This window comes from Equus caballus, chromosome 26 (assembly GCF_041296265.1).
Source record: "Equus caballus isolate H_3958 breed thoroughbred chromosome 26, TB-T2T, whole genome shotgun sequence".
NCBI lineage: Eukaryota > Metazoa > Chordata > Mammalia > Perissodactyla > Equidae > Equus > Equus caballus.
Window position 1 is genome coordinate 42386822 of NC_091709.1, and position 23592 is coordinate 42410413.

The 23592-nt window shown below is 42.2% G+C and overlaps 1 protein-coding gene and 1 long non-coding RNA gene across 47 annotated transcripts in view; one reads left to right on the forward strand and one right to left on the reverse strand.

The window, feature by feature from the left end:
• Positions 1–23592, reverse strand: part of LCA5L (lebercilin LCA5 like) — a 48600-nt gene that overhangs the window by 11822 nt on the left and 13186 nt on the right. For 17 of the 46 annotated variants that reach the window (XR_011432883.1, XR_011432885.1, XR_011432886.1 and 14 more), the window contains 3 exons: positions 12094–12434; positions 6070–6584; positions 4020–4157 (listed from right to left, as the gene is read on the reverse strand). Coding sequence is in view for 40 of the 46 variants with exons in the window: in XM_070252202.1 (XP_070108303.1) it covers positions 4020–4157; positions 6070–6584; positions 12094–12434 (994 nt within the window). In the remaining 6 variants the exon portion in view is untranslated. Of the gene's footprint in view, positions 1–398; positions 1437–4019; positions 4158–6069; positions 6585–11679; positions 11827–12093; positions 12435–23592 lie in introns of those variants that run through there. The other 29 variants (XR_011432880.1, XR_011432881.1, XM_023630187.2 and 26 more) reach the window with 6 other exon arrangements.
• Positions 5848–23436, forward strand: LOC138920898 (uncharacterized). The gene is made up of 3 exons (XR_011432888.1): positions 5848–5973; positions 21359–21456; positions 23301–23436. It is a non-coding gene; the product is annotated as an uncharacterized lncRNA (long non-coding RNA).

A 23592-nucleotide genomic window follows, 5' to 3' on the forward strand; every position in this document is an offset into this window, starting at 1 on the left:
GAGCCAACATCTGTGCCAATCCTCCTCCAGTTTGCATGTGGGCTGCTCCCACAGCATGGCTTGTTGAGCAGTGTGTAGGTCTGCACCCAGGATCTGAACCAGAGAACCCTGGGCCACTGAAGCGGAGCACACAACCCTAACCGCTGCACGACCAGGCCAGCCCCACGTTTTAGCTATTCTGATGAATGCTGCTATGAACATGGGTGTATAAAGATCTCTTTGAGAACCTGCTTTCAGTTCTTTTGTGTATATATACCCAGGAGTGGAATTGCTGGACCACATACATTTTTTATATTTTGAGGAATCATTATACTGTTTTCCATAGTGACTGTATCATTTTACATCCCCACCAACAGTGCAGAAGGGTTCCCCTTTCCCCACATCCTTGTCAACACTTGTTTTCTTTTTTTTTTTTTGATAGTAGCTATACTAATGGGTATGAAGTGGTATCTCACTATGGTCTTGAGCATTTCCCTAATGACCAGTTGAGCTTTCATGTGCTTATTGGCCATTCCTATATTTTCTTGGAGAAATGTCTATTTAAATCCTTTGTCCATTTTTTAAAAGATTTTATTTTTTCCTTTTTCTCCCCAAAGCCCCCCAGTACATAGTTGTATATTCTTCGTTGTGGGTCCTTCTAGTTGCGGTATGTGGGATGCTGCCTCAGCGTGGCTTGACGAGCAGTGCCATGTCCACGCCCAGGATTCGAACCAACGAAACACTGGGCCACCTGCAGCGGAGTGCGCAAACTTAACCACTCGGCCACGGGGCCAGCCCCAATCCTTTGTCCATTTTTGAATGGGGTTGTTTGTTTTCAGTTGTTGAGTTTTTCTAGTAGTCTTTTTCTTTTTTTTTTAGGAAGATTAGCCCTGAGCTAACATCTGCTGCCCATCCTCCTCTACTTTATATGTGGGATGCCTGCCACAGCATGGCTTGCCAAACAGTGCCATGTTCGCACCCGGGATCCAAACCGGCGAACCCCAGGCCACCGAAGCAGAACATGCACACTTAACCGCTGAGCCACCAGGCCCGCCCCTCTAGTAGTCTCTTTTAATCTGGAAGTTCCCACCCTCATCTCTTTTGTTTGTTGCAGAAACTGAGTTGTTTGTGCTGTAGAGTTTCCCACAGTCTGATGTTGCTGACTGCATCCTTGAGGTGTTGTTTATCATGTCCCACTCTCCTCTACCCTTCTTTTAAATTGGTGGCTAGACCTAAATGTTTAATCAGATCTAGTGGTGGTGTGCCCATCAGTCAGGAGGTACTCAGTGGCTGATGTTTCCCTTCTGTGATGCTGGCAGCCAAAGATGGCCACTGCTTAGATCCATTAACTCATGAGGAGCTCCAAAATAGTGATGCTCTGACCCTGTCATTCCTCCTCACTGTTAACCGGAATGCTTTCACACGGAGGGTCTGTCTTCCTCACAGGTTTGGTTACTCTGAGGATAGGAAAGATAAAAATAATAGTTTCTTATCCTCTGTTGACCAATGTTTGAAATAGTGTGCTGGTTCCCTAGTATCATGTAAAGGTGAGGACGAATCACTGAGGTGTTGTGCTTTGTTTTTAAGTATCATTGTGAACTTCGGGATTTCTATATATTTGATTAATTTCAGTCCACGCAGTTACTGTATTGATTCTCAAATGGCCCCATCTCTGGCCAGGAAGATCCTATTCCAGACGGCTACCGAGTCTCTTTGATACCACCCTGAGAGTTCTCCATACTTTCCCTGCTTTTGTATGACAATATGTCTTAGGCTCACGTAGTATATTTTATGCTCCAGACCTAGAATTTTTTTAGGTGCTTTGGTTCTTTTCAGCGGGGTGTGGAATTTGAAGTCCCTAATCGGGGCACTAGGGGTTTTCATTGCTACTGAGTTGGTCACATTAGGAAACATGTATTTATTTTTAAAGGTAAAATATATCATAAATTCACACTTTCACTTCAATTCACAGTCAGGACTGCAGGGTTCCTGTTCGACCTTATCTTACTTCTGTATTTTCTTTCTTCCATCCCCCAATCCCAGTTCTCAGTGACACCAACATAATTCATCCTGTGCTTTAATCCCATGAGATATACACAACAGTCTCAAAATAACCGTACCCACACTACCACCAAGAGCGGATTTCACTGGGCACATAGTGAAATTAATGTGTTTTCAGTCGTTTGGAATGGTGTCTGTGACATTATGTCACCACCAGAATACAAGGTGGGTTCATGTTTTTCATTTACTTTAGCTTTTTAGGGAATGCTTTTCAATGTTTTTACTTTTCATTCTGCTTCATAATTATGCAAAATGTTTACAGGCTTCCAAAGTCAAATCTACCAAAAAGATATTCAAGGAAATCCAGGTTCTGTAACTGTCTCTTCTCTATTCTCTCCCCACTTCCATTGTTATCCTACTGTAGTCTTTCTTTCTTTTTTTTTTTTGCTGAGGGAGATTTGCCCAGAGCTAACATCTGCTACCAATCTCCCTCTATTTGTATGTGAGCTGCCACCACCGCATGGCCACTGACAGACAAGTGGTGTAGGTCCATGCCAGGAAACTGAACCCAGGCCACCAAAGCGGAGCATGTTGAACTTAACCACTAGGCCACCAGGGCTGGCCCAGTGTTTTTTCTGACAAAATTGTTTTTTAATGACTGTATACTACTTACATGCATATGGCTGCATATGAAAGCACAAAATTTATTTTAAAATTTAAAAGTTTTTATTTTAAAGTTCCCAGAGCATGTCTCCAGATGTGTGCGTGTTTGCCTGGCCCAGTGAATCCTGAAGCCTCTGCTGTTAGACCTCTAAGCTGGCTGCTCTGGCCACGCCCATCTTCCAGCATAGTCTTCTCTGTGAAGTCTCCTGAGACTCCAGAGAAGAGACACCGAACTCTTTCTCCTGCTTCACAAAGGGAGAATTCAGATCCCACTCTCTCCCCTGAGACCCTCCCCCTGCCATTGAGTGCTCTCAGGGCTCCCCGGAAATCTGAACTCCCTATTGTCATAAAACAGATTCCTGTCTTAACGCATCAAGCTTAACATTTACTAATTTGAGGCTTGAAAGGGCTATAATTCTTAAGGATTTTATCTAGTTTTTCCAACTTTTGGACATTTTAGAAATCTGGAAGGCAGAACGATAGCAAAAGTCTGAAAAAATAAATATTTTAAATTCCCATTTTTAAAGCACACTTTTTTTTCCCCAAAGATCTTATTTTTCCTTCTTCTCCCCAAAGTCCCCCAGTACTTAGTTGTATGTTTTTTTTAGTTGTGGGTCCTTCTAACTGTGGCATGTGGGATGCCGCCTCTGCATGGCCCACACCCAGGATCCGAACCCTGGGCCGCCAAAGCAGAGCCCCCGAACTTAACCACTCGGCCATGGGGCCAGCCCCATAAAACACACTTTAAAAGACCATTTTGCAAGCATATTTGTGAGCGAGACTTTAAAATAAATCTATAGGCCACTAAAATTACTCTAAATATTTTAATAGGTTAATTTTTCAATTAAAAAACTTATTTTGGGTTCCATTAAAATGTTAACGAAAGGGGCCAGCCCAGTGGTGTAGTGGTTAACTTTGTGCGATGTGCTGCTGTGGCCCGGGGTTGTGGGTTCAGATCCCTGGCACGGACCTGCACCCCCTCATCAAGCCATGCTGTGGTGACATCCCACCTCCAAAATAGAGGAAGACCGGCACAGATGTTAGCTCAATGACAATCTTCCTCACCAAAAAAAAAAGGTAATAAAATACAATAATATTATTTCATGTGATGAAATAAAAATAATAACAAGAAGTCTTATTAATGAATAGATTAGAGCTTTAATTTTTCTAATTATGGCACACATTTACCAGGCTGTTATCTCATTCTAATAATTTCAGATCCCCTATCTGTTCATATGGTTGTAGGGAAGAAAGTTGATTTGAAAAACATGTTTCTGAAGTTAAATAATTTAAAGACATAATAGGCATAAATAGCTCTGATATCTTGGGAAGCAGAATTTCACAAATCTTGTTAAATTTCGCTCTACAAGAAGTACCTTAAGTCTTTGTTGAAGGCGTTTTACTTCCATCTGCAAAGTCTTTGTGGCTGTTTGAGCGGCACAAGTCTTGCGGTTCTCAATGGCCAGCTGGCGATTAAAGGCTTTCCTGTTCAACCTCAGTTGTTGTTCCAAGCTCTGAAAACAGGATACATTTCAACTACTCTGTAACCAACGTAGTGTTAGTAAAAACTTCAGTTATAATGGAACTAATTACATTCATGAGAAGTGCAGATTTTTAACACAACTTTAGTAGATGGCTTGTATAGGGGACGTATATTAGAACTAAATATAACCATACACACACACACACACACACACAGACACACCAAAAAATCCCAGGTCCCAACTCTAGAGAATAAATATGTTTTGAACCTAACATTTTTTTATACTCTGGAATCTGATAAAAAAAATTTTTGGAAAGATCCTGAAAATCAATAAATACCAATGTCCTACTTTAAAACAAAACCTGAGCAGTTATGCTGAAAGGAAGAATTCTGCTCACTCGGCATAGCGTGCCCTTTAAAAACATTTCAAGCCTCTCTCGCTGAAGTGTGTTCAGCATCAGCGCAGACAGCCCGTCCCGGACTGTGGTTCTCAGATAGCTGGGAGCAGACGGTGACACAGGCACTCACAGAGCCACACCCACAGAGACGGAGTCTAAGGCAAGGGAACGACGATTCGGCACAGTAACCGTCTACACAAAGGGCTCCTGTTGCATGTTCACCATCTCTCTGGAACGAGAATGATTTCACTGGAGAACCGTTTGAGCTGGACGTTGACAGAGGCTTGGCTAAAAGGCTTTTTCTTTCTCTTTTTTTTCCATAAAGCTTGGTTTCCCTCATAACATTGATACTTTCTCGTTAAAGAAAAGTGGGAAATAGGGTAAGCTAAAAGGATGAAATAGGACTAAAAATCCCACCCCCTAAAATATTAACATTAAAAAAATGCCTACTTGTTCCGGCCCACAAATGTTTTTCCCCACCAAATGCCCTACAACCAAAAGAAATTTCCCATACAACCAAGTGCTTTTGTTAAGGAAATAGTTAATTAGTTCTTGAATTCTTTTTGGTGTTGTTTCTAAAACAAAGACAAGAACTACTTCAACATATATATGTAAAAATATGTAGCTGAAATAAAAACACACTGCTACACGACAGACATGTCCTCAGGTGGATCCAAGAGGACCTAAGAGGCCAAACCAGAGAACTGCGGCGCACTTCCCACGAGGGGAGACGAGGGTGCTCATATTTTCTGTAGCTCACATACATTTTATGGAGAAAATTCTCTCTGAAAAGAGAGGATTTCACCAAGGAAGAAATAACTGAGATAAAAAAGTCAATGAAATGAACTTGGAATTTCCTTCTTATTTCAAGATCATAGAAAATACTTCTCTCTCACCGTCATGTATTAAGGAATTAAACGATAAATTAATTCCGTTTCTGTTTCTGTTCATAGAGACCAAAGACTAACTAATGCAAGACAGGCAGAGTCCTCAATACAGTCAAGCTGTTCTCCCCAGTCAGCCCTGCCAATGAGCTCTCGGTGAGGAACAGCAAGCCATTCATTTCCTCAAGCATTTGCATTCCTTTTCCCTCTCTGTCCCCAGGAGTATTATCTGGGAAAAGTTTCTATTTCTAAAATGCCAAAAATGTCTAAGGGGTGACAATTGGACACCGTGATGAGGGACAACACAAGGAAAGGGACGGAGGACACGGACTGTTGAGGGTGTCGGGGAGCAGCCTTTTCATTACGAGTTTGAAGGAGAGGGTTAGTTCCTAAGAGAGCTTTCACACAACACAACACAACTCAACACAACCTTTCCAGCCCATGAAAGAAGTCCCCTAACACTGGATGGTCATTTCCAGATAAATGAGCCTCGCCACAGGACGCGCCCTTGCGCACAGCGCCCGCCGGACAACATCGCTCGCAGGCCTGCCGAGCAAAGCGGCTGGTAAGGCTTCCTTACACGGGGGCAAATATGGCAAACGGCCACCGTCTCTGTCTTAATTTTGGAACCTGAAAATTTCTAGGCCTCTGAAATACAGACCTGTATTTGTTTGTCATTTGCCTCCATTTTTGTCTTAAGAATAGACAATCTTTGAGTAAGTTCTTCCCTCTCTTCAAGATTTTTGTCCTCAGAAAGTTTCTGCAGCGCCTGCAAAGCATCTTTAGTCCTCAGGAGCTCGCCGTCGGTGTTTCTGAGTTTCCTAGATATGCTTCTTTCCTTTTCTTGGGATTTCCTAAGTAGCTGCCTTAAGCTTTTTACTTCATTCTGGTGTTTAACCATAATTTGAGGTAGATTATTTTGTGAATTCTCATATTTTCCTATAGCTTTCAAGTGCCTAAGCTGAAGTTGTTTCAAAAATTGGTTTTCTATTACTGTGGCTTCCAGTTTCCGATGTATGTCCGCTACTTCATTCTTCAGTTCTTTAATCTTGTGAAGCCTTGCCGAGAGTATGCGATGAGCCATAACGCCTCTTCTTTGGGTGGTCATATTGATTTGAGAATTTAAAAATGGTGCATTCCAGCTGCGCTTTTTTTCAACTGGGATTTCCTTCTGGCCTGTGTAAGCAGATAATTCACTTTGTTACTAGGCACATATATAGACAGATATGCAGACATGTAAGTATGCACGTATGTATAACATCCCCTCCCTGCATACATGTACAGACACACCAACACTAGAAAGGGAAGGAGCTAACATTTAAGGAATATCGTGCTTTAGGCTTGGCACTTTATATAGAGGTATCTCATTTAATACCGTTCTTGAAGGTCAATAATAGTCTATTTTGTACCTGGAGATTTTAAATCATTTGTCCAAGGTTACATAACCACAAAGTGACACAGAATAGATTGAAAACCAGGTCTTCTTTGACTCTAAAACTGGACTTATTTCTTACAGAAAAGCTAAACTAAAAATCACGATAATAGATAACATTTACTAGGTGCTTACCATACGTCAGACACTGAGCTAAACGCTTTATACAGACGATCTAATGGAATCCTTCTAAGAATGTTATGAGGTAATTAGAGTGTAAAGTGAGAGCCTGCCGTTATATAGGAAGATCTCGTGTATTCAAGAGGACTCGTAAAAAGCCATTAAACTGCTTAGACTGTAAATACAGATATTCCGTCTCTCAATAAATTCAACACAGCCAATCTGTCCTTTGTTACTTTGGCTGCACACTGAATGAAGTAGTGAGGTGGCTTGTGATCAGCGGTCTATTTTAAACAAAAAGTATCTAAACAATATTACACCACGCTCATATAACTGGATTTGAGCATGTCAAATGTGTGTGAACATCGCTGTCCTATTATCCCACATTAAAGATGAACAAACTGATGCTTGGCGATGTCATTGTCAATGGGCACAGAGCTCATAAGTGGTGAGACAGAACCCAGCTCTGCTGTGTGCCTATGCTCTGCCCCATATGCACGTGCATTTGTATGATATATATGTATGTATCTGTGCACATGTGTGTAAATATATGTATGTGCATGTGTACAGATTAGTATGTCTATATTCTGAGAAAGAGAGATTGAATCTGGATTCTTGAATCTAAAAAAATCTGGCCCTCATCTTGGAGAGAGAAGGGAAAGTAGTGGTCAATGTCACCGGAGTCCTAACTTTAAGCTATTGGCCAAGTGTGGATACGTCATGTGAGACATGGCTTAATGGGTTTGGTATAGGTGGAGGGAAAGGCAATTCTGCCTGTGATGGAAACACTGAGCCAAAAGAAACAGAGGATAAGGCATCTGAATCTTAACTATGACAGGCCACATAGATTTGACAACGATCACAGCATTTGTATCACATGAGTCACTGATGGGCTCTTTACAACTATGTCTCCAATGGTATTTATTTTCCCACTGGGAGCAATTTAGTAGGGGCTATGGTTGAATGTTTTAGTATTTTGGAATTGGCTTTTGAGCACACTGAAAATTGGAAAGCAGAGCAGGTCAGACTTTGAGAAGGCCAGTGAAGAGGTGTCTGTGGTCGTGTCAAGGCCAGACACCTTAATACTTTGGGCACTGGCTAGGGGAGCCCTAGATGCAGAAAATGTGGATCAAGCCAGATTAAAACAGGGGTGGGTGGGGGCTGTCATGTTCTACGCCATGCCCAGCATGCCTGAACTTGACCTCCAACTTGTAATGTTTTCCAGCTCTTGGGTGGTGTGATCCTGCAGGAGAGAGGGAGTTCCCTGGGACTAGAAGGATGAGGGTGGTGGGTTACACTGGCAGTGGAGGCTTATGTCCCCACCTCATGCTGTGCTCAAATGATGCGAGGGCAGAGTCAGCATGAGCGGGTGCCTGGGGACTAAACCCCACGGCCAAGGGAGCACTGGCCAGGGTGCACAGAGGGCACGGATGCTTTGAAAAGAGGAGTGCCAGCCTTTTAAAGACCACATGGGCTTGGACCAGGAGCACACAGTGATGAAAATGAAGGACCAGAAGCCTTTCCCCAATGTTCTTGTCTGTGTAAGGCCCCCCACACTCCCTCCATTCCCCAGACACAGCTGAGATCGAATTTCTTGTTTACCTAGTGGGTGTGTGGGAGAGGATGAGCCAGTTTGCTTCAGAAAGGTAAATACACCACTGCAGGGGAGGGGGAGAGAACAAACTCATACCGTACGCACCATGCTTTCTTGTATAACTATAAAGGTGATGGAAAATTGAAATAGTGTTTAATCCTTAACATTTTATATCTCATTATCCTAACCTACACATAATGAGTTTGGTAAAATTTACAATTTCTGTCCCATTTACACAATAAGCCAGATTTAGCTGGATGATTAAACTACTCTTAGGATACCTGATTTTTAAACCACTGAGCTAAAACACTTATTCAAACAAGTTAATTCACCAGAAACGTATACATTTCAGCCCACAGTTAGCCACAAAGACACCCTTCTCATTACTTGCAGTGAGACGTGCTCTTTGAACAGACCTAAGAACGCCCCCGCACTCTCCGCTCTGTCGTCTCCTGCCGTCCTCCTTCCCAGGCCCATTTCCCTGGGTTCACCCTCTGGACCACAATGCCTCCTTTTTAAAGCACTGCTGTCCTCCTGTCACACTTCTCTGCCCGTGCTCCTTCCTCCCCAGTCCTCCCTGGCCTCATCGCAGTCCCCTCTCCTGGTCATTTTCCATTTTGCTTTCACTGTCCATTCCAGTCCCGCCGTCTCCCCGCCCTCGGTCTGGTTCTGCTCCTTATCCTGAGCTGTGCTGGCTCTGCCCTCTTCTGCCAGGTTCTCTCTCTCTCTCTTCCCAGTCTACGCTGTATTCACCTAAAAAGAGATGGCCCACTTCCTCCAAGGACCAGGTGAGAAGAGGTTCAGAGGAAGGCCTTTCCCCTTCTGTTCTCCTTGGTTCCCGGGGTTCGCCTGCTGGAGAGGGAGCCCTTCAGCGCTCCCTTGGGTCTTCCACTCACTCCTGACTAAAGACAACGGGGCAAGAGGTGACCCAAGCGACGGAATGCAGCAGAGTCTACGGCCATACCACCCTGAACGTGCCCCATCTTGTCTGAACGCAGCAGAATCACTCCTTTTTTGGTATACCAATTTTTTGAATGACCATCACAGGTTTTGCCATTATATTGACAAAACAAGTCAAGGAAGGATATATAATTAATAGAGTTCTGAAACTACATTTTCTACAAAAGAAGGAATAACCAATTTTTGAAAATCAAATTGTAGAAATATACTGCTTGCTCTTTACACTGATTTAGGTAAATCTCCAATATCTGACCAAAGCAAAAATCCTATCAAATTGAAGCCCTCATTTTATTCTTATAATCTCTCTCTGAAATATTTTTCTGCATAAAATTTGCTTTTCTAAGAGGGGAGTTGAAAATAATCGATGTTACTGTTCGCTAGTGAATTCTGGGTCTGTATTGGTGGTTTGTAACCTGGTGTTACCAGGCCCTGAGGTCCGAGGTCTACTTTTAATATATCAGGAAGCTGAACAGACTTTGAACATTTCTCTGGAGAAGGGGAGGCACTGCCTAAAACATTAAGCCTCTTTGTTTTGGGTTAGAATTATATTACCCCAGCATTAATTAGTTACTTGCTGCTTAAATTTCTTTGGCAAATGCTTGCAAAACACGAGCTGTAAGGGAACAAAAGAATAAACCCAGGGAATACTTTATCATTCTGTGACAAACCTTGATGCTACAATGAGTGTTTGAAGTTCATCATACACTGGTGGAAGGATCCTCAGGGACATATAACATTTAAGTTAAAGATGCATCCCATATTTATTTAAAATAATTTTAGGGTATTCATACACAAAAGAGTACCCAAGTGGCAGGAAACTTTCACTCTTTCAGATAACGGAATTTAGGATTCTAGCCCAGTGCGAAGTGGCTGAATTAATTGAGGTTGCTCCTAATTTATGACCAGGTATCTTGCATAAAGGACACAATAAATATTTGTGGAATATATAAATGAGGAAACAGTTTTAAAAAGTTAAATTACAAGGCGCTTAGAACTCAAAACGCAGTCCATTTCTTGCAGAAATAGTTCTATGAATGCCAAGTGCCTTCTCGCACAGTCCCACAAAAGCCTAGACTCAATATACAGTGTAGTGTACGGAGCAGTGGTCCCTTGTCATAAACCCCTGGGGCCAGACTGTCTCTGGACCTTTATAGCTTCATTATTTATGGTGCATATATGGTATTTTCCCTAGTATTCCCAGTAGGGTTGGGGACAGCACACTTTAATCAAAGAATATTTTTGTAGTGAAATATATGACTTCGCAGTAAGTGAAATAAATAAAGATCAGTCTCATGTCAGTTCAAATCAAGATCTTGCTGTCAAGTCAGTTTCGGTGCAAAGGATATGAAGAATGTTTGGTTTTCAGAGTTTTGTAAATTTCAAATGCTGATAAGGGATTGTGTAACTGTAAAACCCAACCACGGTGTGTGTTCTGTGGTGAAACTCTCGTCTAAATGCCACCAACAGACTTCTCTGGACAGAGTCCCACTGCGAGGGAAGGACTTTTCATCTACTGCCCTGGGCCTTGCCGGTGGGTGTAGGACTCCCACATCTCTAGAAAAGGGGCTTTTCACCTTCTGAGAGTCTGGTGAAAGCTATAGGTCCTTCTCTCTGGAAAAGTTCACAAATACAAATAGACACAGAAATGCTTAGAACTCCATGGGGTTCATGGACATGGGTCTCAGATTAAGAATCCTCCTCTACAGCTAGGAAGAAGGGGAACTGAAGATTCTAGGTGATCCAGAAGGAGCGCACGGGTGCGAGGCGCAGCTAGTCACAGCAGGCTGGGGGTGAGAGAGACTGGGTAAATGCGACAGTGGATGTGCCCCACACATAGGCGGCTCTTAATTATTTTCCAGCTGTTGACTGACAGCAGTTCCGATAGTCACAGTGGAAAAGAGTCCCAGCTATTTCTACATAAGGGGTATTTGTAAGCCCCGGATTTCCTAAAATGGGAAGGAGTCACGGTCCGGGCAGGGAGGCAGGGAGGAAGAAGATCAAGAATACCACAAGGCTAATTCCAATCTGGATCCTTAGGAGTTGCTGGTGTTGGTACTTTTTTGTTTTTGGAATTCGTACTTTTAAAATCTACAAGGAAATGACATTATTAATGGCTTTTTGAACCACCTCTGTTTCAAAAGATTGTCTTTGCCGACGTGCCTCACCGGACTTGGGGACCGTCTTCTTGGGGAGCTGAGACAGGTCTTTACATTTCATTGGCGACTCAAACCTTGATTCTTCAGCTAGGATGAAAGGCAAGATGCCAGTGAAATCCAGGTACTCTGGTACTCTGTAACAAGGCCACCTGTTAACTAAAAATGGAACTAACCTCACTAGTGGGCTCCAGCAGGGGAAGCCATGCAAGAGGGCTAGGTTTTACATTTTAAGCCCAACTTTCTGTTATTTTGTAATTATTCTTAATTTCTCTATTTCCTTCTATAAACGTTCACTCACAATACACATTTACAATATGAGAAAACAATAAAACAGCACATGGAGCTCTTCAAAAACTAGTGCATTAAAGGGTAATGTCATTATAACCAGAAATTTGGTCTCAGGTGGGAAATTCTGCTTCTTACCTTTAGGTTGGGAGATTTTAGAAACATTACACTTTTTCTTCTCCTCCTTCTTCCCTTTTACCACAGGCTTCTCTAGATAATTTCTATTAACAGGTGTTTCTGAACCTTCGGAGAGAAAGTCTTCCGAATAATCATAGTGAGAAGAACTTCGGCAGGAACACTGCGAGCGGCTGTAATCCACGCTCTTGTCGGAGGCGTTGCTGGTCCCTGGATGGTCGCCTGTGCCTGTGCCGGGGTGGCTCCCGAGCTCCGCAGACCTCCTGGGGTTTTCTAATGCCACCCCGGGGAAACGCTCATCCACGTGGGTCTCCGCTGCATCGGCCAAAGACATGGTCAACAGCCTGACAGAAGAAAAGAGTTTTTAGCTTTATAGCTATCAACATTAAAATAAACCTATGCTTTATGATGTTGAACTCCACAGGGATAATTAGGAACATGAAACCACACATTAGTTTGAAGTGTTTTCTGAAAAAATTTGTTTGGTTTTTACACTTTCTCTACATAAATTATAAAACCCCTGAGACCAAACTTTGGTGACATTATACTTACAGGTAATACAAGATCAAGTGCCTATCAGATAATAATATTGACAATAATTTATGAATTAGTGGGCTACAGTCTCATTCTTTAAGGCTGGCTGGCTGTTGGGATTTTTTGCCTTGATCAGAACTGAAGAAAATGACAGTATGCGGCAAGTTTGGATGGCTGGTATGAAATGCATCATTTATGAAATGAAATTCAGACATGTTTGTGGAGATGCACACACTTTTATTTACTAATGATGAAATCACATACTTTTCAGATTAAACATATAGAGTAGAAAATAATTAATTAATCTAGGTTTCTAGAGCTAATATTTGTTCTAAATTTAAGAGAAATAGTGGGTTACAGTGATGTAAACTTGATCCATGATTATAAGGTTCTTTATATTTTAATTCAGGAAATTTGCATTCCTTTTTATGCTTTATTTAGACTATTATAACATGAGCATAATTTCCTTGATTATATACTACATGATGACAGAAGAGACAATTCAGAAAAACATGATTTACATAGAAAAATCATCCATGGATTGGAACCTTTTTGAAGAAAATCACCAAATGGAAAATTTACATTTGTTTAATAAAGAACTCATCATATCTTCATCTACACAAAAAACTTTTATAAATAATGGATTTGGAAAAATCAACACTAAGTTTGCCTAATTATTTTCAGTTTATACAATGTGAATAGTTAAAATCTTATTTGAGAACTAAACAAGAGAGTAGGCTAGACTTCAAAGAAATGTGTTTAAAACTAAAAATGAAAATGAAATTTGATGGTGTGATCCTGATTTCTAATCAAGGGCATATGATACCACACAGTTGAAAGTCCTTGTAGCTAAAGGCCATGTCTGAAAAACTTACTGAATGAAGACCTACACAGAGCCATACTTCTTTTATTTAGAGTGGATTTGATTATAATTAAGAACAATTTAGAGTAATTCAACCATAGTACTCCTTCATTTGTAGATCAGGAATGTTCGCGTTTAGTGGATTACTCCCCAAAGCAACTTCCCCAGCTGCTCCAGAGCTCCCTGCAGCTAAAATGACTCCTCAGCTTTTTGCTCCTAGCACCTTGCTTAACATTCAGTGAAAAAAAATCATTGTATTTTACTTCCACTTTATTTTAAAACTCTTGGTATAGGGCGTAGGCACTAGTATTCAACTTGACTGAACTGAGTAATCTGTGTGACAGACAAGGCTAGGTGACAACGTCGCTCCTATTTGTTTCACACAGACGCTCCCACATATGCCCCATGAGGTCTGCAATCCTAAACCCGCTTCTTGTCTCCATCCGAGGACTCTGGGAGAGATGACAGCCCACGGTTAAAGGCACACTCCCTAACGATCCAGAAGTTTCCATGAAGAACAACGAGTCCCGCTCCAAGAGAGCTCACGAAGGCTACTACACGAAGCTACTTCAGTCGCTTTTCACACAGCCCTCATCCTTGACGATTTAGAAACGGTGGGTTCCAACGTACACAAACTTTTGATAGTTGATAAGCCTCTTAGTTCTCCGAAGCGAGAATTTAAAATGGAGAGAATAAGAAATCAAACACAAGAAGGACCCCCAGTACCCACCCTCGATGGAACCGACTCTCGTTACAAACCAGACGGTTCCGCATTTCTCTGTAACGCTACTGCACTGAGGCACAGTAACGCCACTAGCGTCTCCTTCAGGTCAGCCTGCCTCAACAGCAGTTTGAAGCAGAGGACTTCATCTCCCGGGGGCCTTTAAAAGGGTTATTTTTTCGTTGAGTGCTCTCAATTCTCCTGTTTTATCAAGAAAGCAAAGGGAAGTTAGTCGGCATCAGATGCTTCCCAACAGGAGTCTGGCAGGACTCTCGAATGAGAGGGGGTTTGTGCTCAGTTCCTGCCTCTTTCTGCTTCTGCTCGACTCTCCAGCTTTCTCCTCTCCTCATGAAATACGTTAGCCAGTTCATAATCTTCCTCCTCCAGGAATCTTAGCCCGAATAAACTGATCAGTAACATTAGCATTATCCTCAGTATTCAACCAGTGCTTTGACTTTCTGCAAACTGTGCTCACATCATGTGATCCTGGCCGCACGGAGGGAACGGGTGCAGCCAGGTTAAGTGATTGTCCATGTTTTCCGGCTTCAAGGCCATGAAGCATCATGACTGCAAACGACAGACCGCTGGGACCATCACACGAGCCTAAAGCAAAGAACCGATCTTTCCAGGCACCTTCTGCCATGTAACAGTGGGCAGAGCACAGGCAAACATCCTTATTTTTGAACTTTTGCACCTGGATTAAGAAGAGATCCAGATGTTGGCAACCCGGAAGAGACCCTGAAGGACCAAAAATGCTCAGCTGTCGCCCTCAAAGCCTCGCCTGTCCTTGTCCCTGGGAGCTGTTCCTCCTCACACCTTCTTGCTCATGACCTTTGCCCCCAATTCCCTCCCCACCCATCCTGATAAGTCCAGATTGCCCAAACACCGGTTGCTAATGCATAAGAATTTGTTTCAGACCGTCGTTCCTGACACAAGCTAAATTTGGGCTGACCACTCCTGAGAAAGCCCTATAAAAATTCCTCCTCCTTCCCCACCTTGAATACTTCTTGGAGAAATCTCATGCCGGCATTGTAGGATGAAGGCTTAATTTGACAGTGTTTTTCAGGTTACGGTCACAAATTGCCCAACAGCTACAATAGTGGGAGTGTGACAAGGTAGACGGTGACAGACAATCTGAAGGCGACTGACCTGGGTTTGAGCCTGGGTCTGTCACTGACTGAGTGAGGAGATCTTGGCCATCTGTGAAATGTGAATAACGGCCTGGATTTCCTAGGGTTATCCCAGGGGAAATGAGACCGTGTTCGTAAAATACCTGTCATGGCACCTGTCACACAGCAAGCAGTCAACACACACTGGTTTCCCCTCTTGGAAGTCATGCTGGGACAAACCCCAGAACTGTCAAGGGCTCTGCTGGTGTCTTCACGTGAGAGATGCAACCAAGAGTCAGTCTATTTCCCCATCAACTGTCTTACTTATTTACTTATTCTTATTTTTTTGTAGTGAAAGTTTCTTTTTTTATTGAGGTAACATTGGTTTACCCATCAACTGTTTTAGTGGGAACAAGTGCTGGACTAATCCCATCAGCCCGAAAACTCCCTGAAGATGGAGAGTGTGTCTTGTTCCTGTCGCAACTTCAGGCCTAGCAGAGTGCTACCACACAACCGCTGTTCTTAAAGGCTTGAAGAATCACTACCACCACCATGACCACCATGGCCTATGTACGCCAAGCACAGAGGCAGGAGCTTACATACATTAGTTTACTTACTCATGACGACAGTCCTGAGAAATAGGTATTATAACCCTATTTTACAGATGAGCAAACTAAGGCTCAGAAAGGTTAAGTAACTTGTCCAAGGTCACAAAGCTAATGAGTGGGAGAACTGAGTTTTGAATCCGACTCTGTCTGCCTTTAAAGTTTTTTTCACTACACCATACTGGTTGACCCCAAATGGACAGAATTTGACCCAACTTATTTATCACTGCAAACTTAAAATGTTTTGTCCAAACCTGGGATAAGCTGACAGGAGTGACTTCCTATTTGGCTTTTCATTGTTTTGCCTCTGCTCTAGAGTTCAAAATCCTAGATTATGTTGAAAATAATCCCTTAATCTTTCAGATTAATCCACATGACTCACTCTGAATTTGACATGATAGGAGCAGTGAAATGATGAAGATGAGGAGGTTAGGGGAGCGGCGTTCTCTTCCGTTCCTAAATTAGAGTATTGAGGTTTGAGGACGTGGTTGTACCCCATCTACAAGTTTTTTTTTTTAAAGATTTTATTTTTTCCTTTTTCTCCCCAAAGCCCCCTACATAGTTGTATATTCTTCGTTGTGGGTCCTTCTAGTTGTGGCACGTGGGACGCTGCCTCAGCGTGGTTTGATGAGCAGTGCCATGTCCACACCCAGGATTCGAACCAACGAAACACTGGGCCGCCTGCAGTGGAGCGCGCGAACTTAACCGCTCGGCCACGGGGCCAGCCCCCATTTACAAGTTTTTTTAAAAGATTCCCTCTGAATCACATGCTCACAGAGGGCTAACACAAGCTCTAACTGTCCCATGTTTGATATAGTAGAGAACTAGTCATTCTGGTCTTTTTGTTTAATATACATTGATATAACACGGAAAAATAAGGAAAAAAATTCTAATGGAAATCTATTGGAGCCACATAAGACGCTAACTATAAACCACCTCACTCCTACAACAATTCTAGCAGATTAAAATGTGCCCCAATGGAAGGCTTTGCAGATTAGCTGTAAGGAAGAAGGATTTGAAGTCATTATTGCCCTCCTCATGTGGATCTGCAAAAGCCAGCCTCTGTTGACGGCTGGACAGCCCCCGTGTGTACTGTCTCCTGTGGGTCTCTATTTTGCAAGGTCTCTATCGCTAGGAGGCAGTACCTGTAGCTCCTTTAAAATGCTTCAAAAATCACGTACAATTAAAAATGCCGCAGTGAGAAGATACCTTATTAGCAAAATTGTCCATAATCTTTCCTGCATAATAATTTACCTTACCTAATACAAAAGATAGAATTCCCTTAGGATGGACCAAAAAGTAGTCTTATTATAAAGAAAATTTTATTTTTTTTGGTGGGATGGGTGGGTAGAAAATTCTTTATTGCCACCAATTATCTAGTGGATGTGCTGTCAGCTTGCTTTCACTAAATTTCTAAAACACACGAGGCACATTCTACTATTGATCATTATTTCACACACATAAAAAGTATCAGCAACTTCAGGTTAATTACTGGGTTCACTGCTCTATCATCATCTTATAATTAAACAGGCCCAAATATCCAAGAATTAGGAACTACAATTTCAATCTAAGACACTGATTTTTTTTTTTGAATTTACTAAACTTAAAATTTGTCATAAACGATAGTGCTATATTGTTTTGAAACAATCGATTTACAGCTTGGTAAGGCCAGTATGTGCCCTGGCTGGCCCAGTGATTTGTCGGAACGCACTGATGTCAGTGTCACGAGAATCAGCTTTTGGGTAAATTTGCTGTGCTCCTCTCCGCTATAACAAATAGGAAGACAGTTGTTCCCAGTATAACAGCATAGTCTTCGACAGGAGGAGGTCCTGAGAAGAACTGGAACCAGATGGTTCCACATTAAGTAGTTCAGCAACAACGGAATCAACACTCAAATGAATTTAGTGGGTGGTTCACCAACATTTAGAGGGTCATTTTGTCTTTTTTTAAAGGTTGGCACCTGAGCTAACAACTGTTGCCAATCTTCTTTTTTTTCCCGTTTTCTTTTCTCCCCAAATCCCCCTAGTACATAGTAGTATATTTTAGTTGTGGGTCCTTCTAGTTGTGGGATGTGGGACGCCGCCTCAGCGTGGGCTGACAAGGCAGTGCCATGTCCGCGCCCCGGATCCAAACCCGCGAAACCTTGGGCTGCCGAAGTGGAGCGAGCGAACTTAACCACTTGGCCATGGGCTGACCCCTAAATGGTCATTTTTAATGCATCCAATAGGTCAATTTTTTTGGCTGACTGAGAGTATATATTTTATAAGAAAACCAGTTCCTTAGCTGTTGGGATGCAAGTCTTTTTTTTTTTTTTTTTTAAACGTCTCTATTGAGGTAATAAACTGCACATATTTGAGGTATACAATTTGGTACTTGTAGACATCTGTATATACTCCTGGAACTATCACCACAATCAAGAGAGTGAACAGGGGCTGGCCCGGGGGCGCAGCAGTTAAGTTCACACGTTCTGCTTGGGCGGCCCAGGATTTCGCCGGTTCGGATCCCAGGTGCGAACATGGCACCGCTTGGCACGCCGTGCTGTGGCAGGCGTCCCACATATAAAGTAGAGGAAGTTGGGCACAGATGTTAGCTCAGGGCCGGTCTTCCTCATAAAAAAAGAGAGTGAACACATCCATCACCTCGAAGTTTCCCTGGACCCCTGGGTGACTCCTCTCTCCCGTCCCTCCCTGCACCCCACCCCCACTCCAGACAACCACTGGCTGTATTTTGTCACTATAGTTTGCATTTTCTAGAGTTTCATATAAATGGAATCATACAGTATGTACTTTTATTTGGTTTGGCTTCTTCAACTCAGCATAGTTAGGGATTCATCCACGTTACCATGTATCAATAGTTCATTCTTCTTTTTAACTGCTGAGTGGCACCCAATTGTATGAATAAATGATAATTTGTTTATCCATTCACCTGTTGATGGACATTCAGCTATCTTTAGTTTTTGGCTGTTACAAATGAAATTGCTAGGAACATTCACACACAAGTCTTGTGTATGGACATACGATTTCTTTTCTCTAGGGCAAATACCTAGAGTGGAATGGCTGGATCACACGGTAGATACGTGTTTAACTTTTTAAGAAACCATCAAATTGTTTTCCAAAGTGGCTGTTCCATTTTACATTCCCACCAGCAGGGTCTAAGAGTTCCAGTTGTTCCACATCCCTGCTAACATGTGATATGGTCAGTCTTTTTAGGCTTTGTAATAGGTCTATGTAGTGATGTCCCATTGTGGGTTTTTTTTTTTAAGATTTTATTTTTCCTTTTTCTCCCAAAGCTCCTGGTACATAGTTGTGTATTTTTAGTTGTGGGTCCTTCTGGTTGTGGCATGTGGGACGCTGCCTCAGCGTGGCTTGATGAGCAGTGCCATGTCTGCACCCAGGATCCAAACCAGCGAAACCCTGGCCGCTGCAGTGGAGCGCTCAAACTTAACCACTCCGCCACAGGGCTGGCCCCCCATTATGGCTTTAATTTGCATTTCCCAAATGACTAATTATATTAAACATTTTTTCACATGCTTATTTGCCATCCTTATATCTTCTTCTTTTTTTTTTGGTGAAGTGTCTGTTCAAATCTTTTTTTAATTTTCAAAATGGGTTGTTTGTTTTCTTATTGTTGAGTTTTCAGAGTTCTTTTATATTCTGGACATAAGTCCTTTATCAGATACGTTTGCAAATATTTTCTCCCAGTCTGTGGCTTGTGTTTTTATTCTCTTAAAAGTGTCTGCAGTATTTTGAATTTTGATGAAGCATAATTATCAATACGTTCTTTTAAGAATGATCCTTTTGGTGTTGCATCTAAGAAATTTTTGCATAACCTGAGGCTACAAAGATTTTCTCCTTGCTTTCTTTTAGAAGTTTTATAGTTTAAGTTGTACTTTGATCCATTTTGAGTTATTATGGATCAATGGACCAAAATTCACTTTTTTGTATACGGACATCCAAGTGTTGCAGCACCATTTCTTGAAAAGACTATCCCTTTCCACTGAATTGCCTCTGCATCTTGATAAAAATTGAGATGTCCATATGTGGATCTGTTTCTGTGCTCTCTCTCCTGCTCCACTGATCAATGTCTCCAACTTCACACCAATCCACACTGTCCTGGTTACGGCAGCTTTACAATCAATCTTGAAATGAAGGAGTGTTAGTCCTTCAGTGCTGCTCTTCCTTTTCAAAGGTGTTTTGGCCATTTCACGTCCTTTGATTTCCTATGGGAATTTTCTTTTTTTGTGAGGAAGACTGGCCCTGGGCTAACATCTCTGCCAATCTTGGTCTATTTTATATGGGATGCCTCCACAATGTGGCTTGACGAGCGGTGCTAGGTCTGCACCTGGGATCCGATCCCGAGAACCCTGGGCCGCCGAAGCAGAGCATGCAAACTTAACCACTACACCACCAGGCCGGCCCCTCCACGGGAATTTTAGCATCAGCTTGTCAATTCCTTTAAAAAAGCTTAATGGGATTGGGATTGGGATTCCATTGAGTCTAGAGATAAATTTATGGAGAATCGAGACCATGAAAAAATTGAATCTTCCCATCCATGGATAAGATACACCTCCCATTTATTAGGTCTTCTTTGATTTCTCAGCATTGTTTCATATTTTCAGTACACAAGTCTCTTACAGGTTTATCTCTAAGTAGTTCATATTTTTTGATGGGAACTGGTGTTGTATTGCTATTGTAAGTGGTGTTATCTTTTAATTTCAATTTCTAATTGTTTGCTTATAGTATATAGAAATACTATTGATATTTGCATATTGATCCTGCCCTCCTGTAAGCTTGCTTAACCCACTTAGTGGTTCTAATAGCTTTTTTGTAGATTCCATCAGACTGTCTACACAGATGATCACGTCATCTGTAAACAAAGAGTTTAATTCTCCTTTTCTAAGATGGACCCTTTAATTTCTTTTTCTTGCCTGACTGCATTGGCGAGAATCTCCAGTACCATGTTGAACAGAAGTGGTGGTAAGAGTGGACGTCAGTGTCTTGTTTTGGATCTTAGGAGGGAAGCATGCACCTTTCACCATTATGATGTTGGCTGTAGGTTTTCCACAGATGCTCTTTATCAGGCTGAGGAAGTTCCCTTCTATTCATCATTTGTCTGGGGAAGTAATGCAAATCTTGAAGAAGTGGGAAGAGAGAAGATATCAAGAGAGGGAACAGACAAAAGGGAGGAGAGAGAGAGTTAGGAAACGAGGGAAGTCCATTTGGGGCTCCTGCTGAAGGCCGAGGGAATATCCACCTGGAAAACCCTTTGTCCATCCAGGCTGAGGCAGTACCTCCCCCTTCTACAAGTACAGTCAGGAACTACCGTCTAGGACAAGGAACCAATGCTTTCATTTCCCAAACTGGCTCTATTCCTGAGCGCTTCCATAAGAACCCCCTCGAGTTCCCTTAGACTCAGTCTGTATTGCATTTGGTTTTAGGAAGGGGCATTCAGCGCTCTCTGGAAGACCAGAGGCCCCTCTGCTGGTTATCAAGAGGCAGAAGCAGGACCGCACTGTTGTCTGTTGTCTACCAGAGGGTAAGGATCGTGTAACTGCAGACACCCATTCAGCTGGGGAGACAACCAGGTGGTTCCTCCACAGACGGTCACCTTTCCTTCCCTAGGCCCCAGTGCCCCAAGTGGTAAGGGGAGTTATCATACACCCTTCCCAGGCTCTCTGGAATCACACCCTGTGTGGCAGGCAGCTTCTAAGCTGGCTCCCAACAATCCCCACTTCCTGGTATCCATGCCCTGTGTAACCCTCTCCCCTAGAGTGTGACTCAGATGATGGTTGTAAGATGAGGTAACGGAAAGACTCTGACTTCCATCTTAATCACTTGCTCACACTGATGGAACCCAACTGCCATGTTGTAAGGTGACCCATGGAGAAGCACACATGGCAAGACACTGAGGCCTCAAGCCAACAGCCAGTGAGGAACTGAGGCCCTCAGCGGAACAGCCTGTGAGGAACCGAATCCTGCCACACCCCACCGAGTGCGCTTGGAAGCTTGGACCTTCCCCCAGATGAGTCTGGAGATAAGAGCAGCCCCAACTGACATGCTGATTGCAGCCTTGAGAGACAGCCCTAGCCAAAGGCCCCCGCCGTGCCCAGATTCCTGACCACAGCATAATAAATGTTTGTTGCTGTAGTTTTTCCAGCCAGTAAGTGTTCGTGTGAAAACTGGAGAGAGACATACAGAACAGAAAACTTCCATGTGAATCTACCACAGGAGGTTACAAAACCAACCGTGATCTTGCAGAAAAATGGAAGAACAAGATTTTATGAGAAACAACTTAATTTGGGTTAATAGATGCTTTCTCAAATGTTTATTTACTTCATCTTGAAAAAAATCTATAAAATGTCATATTTTCTCTATCTCTAATCCATTAATTTTAATCAAATCATGATCTTATCAAAGTAGTTTTTTTGGAGTGTCGGCCAACCACTAAGCCATTAAATGCTGGGGTGATTTGTCACACAGGCATAGATAACACACTCAGATGTATCTTCTCAAGGTGGTTCAGTTTCCAAAAGAATTACTTGAGCGTAAGATAAATCACACTCACCCAAGAGACACAACATTCTTAGAATTCTGGAATGCTAGACAGAACATTCTTAGAATTCTGGAATTCCCAGGACCCCAGACCTGTTCTAAAATTTCTAACTATAAGACCTGAATGTGGGTCTGTTTGGGTTCACCTGTGAGAATTCCATTCCTTTTCATGAAACTGAGTCTGAGAGACATCATCAGCAAAAACTAAGTCTGATTTCTGGCTGTTACCAGTCAGCAATGAGATGCACCCTGGACGCGTCTCTCAAGCAGCTGCCTGGACTACTCAGCCTGTTAAATACCAGTTTCCTCACTGATCCGTTAAGATTGAGTGATGAGTGGTATCAGGACTCTGTTTACGCTTCTGAGTGATTAATTGTTTTAGAGTGTTTTTGTATTAATATAAATAGGCTACACCTTGTTACCAATAAAAAAAATGCACGCAGGCTCCACGTTTATGGATTTCTTATTATGTGGCGCATTATTGGGAAATCTAGGTCTTAGGCGAACAGCCTAATGTTCTTCTTAACTAATTGAATAATTAACTAATTATAATGTTCAGCCAAAGAACATTTATTTAGTGTCTACCAGGCACTGGGGTTAAGGAGAAGGCAAACTTCCACCTTCAAGGATTTGAAAATAAGCAAAGGTAGTAATTATGGAATTAATGCTTACTATACAGTTGGCACACTAGTTTTTGATATACCAAATTTATGGTAGTGTATTGTTCAGATTTTGGCAGCATTTATATTTTGAACAATCAGTGTTTACACTAAAACAGTGTCTTTTTTGGGCACTTGAACCATAATTTCACTGTTTCTATCATTACAGGGTTTACAGCAGTTTCTTTGCTGTTATGACTCAGGAAGAGAACCTTACAATTAAAAATACCGTTCTAATGGAAACACGTGATCCAGCTGAAGATACGTTTTTCTGGAAGGTACCATGGTGAAAAGGGATGACTGTCTATCAGAACAACAAATTTCTGCATTGTGTTCGTTTAATTACAGAAGTAGAAATAGGAATGTTTAAGATCAAGAGGTACATCTGAATCATTCTGAATACTACACTTTTGTGTAGTTGTTGTCAATTCTGGTTTTGCAACAAGGCAGAAAGAATAAAC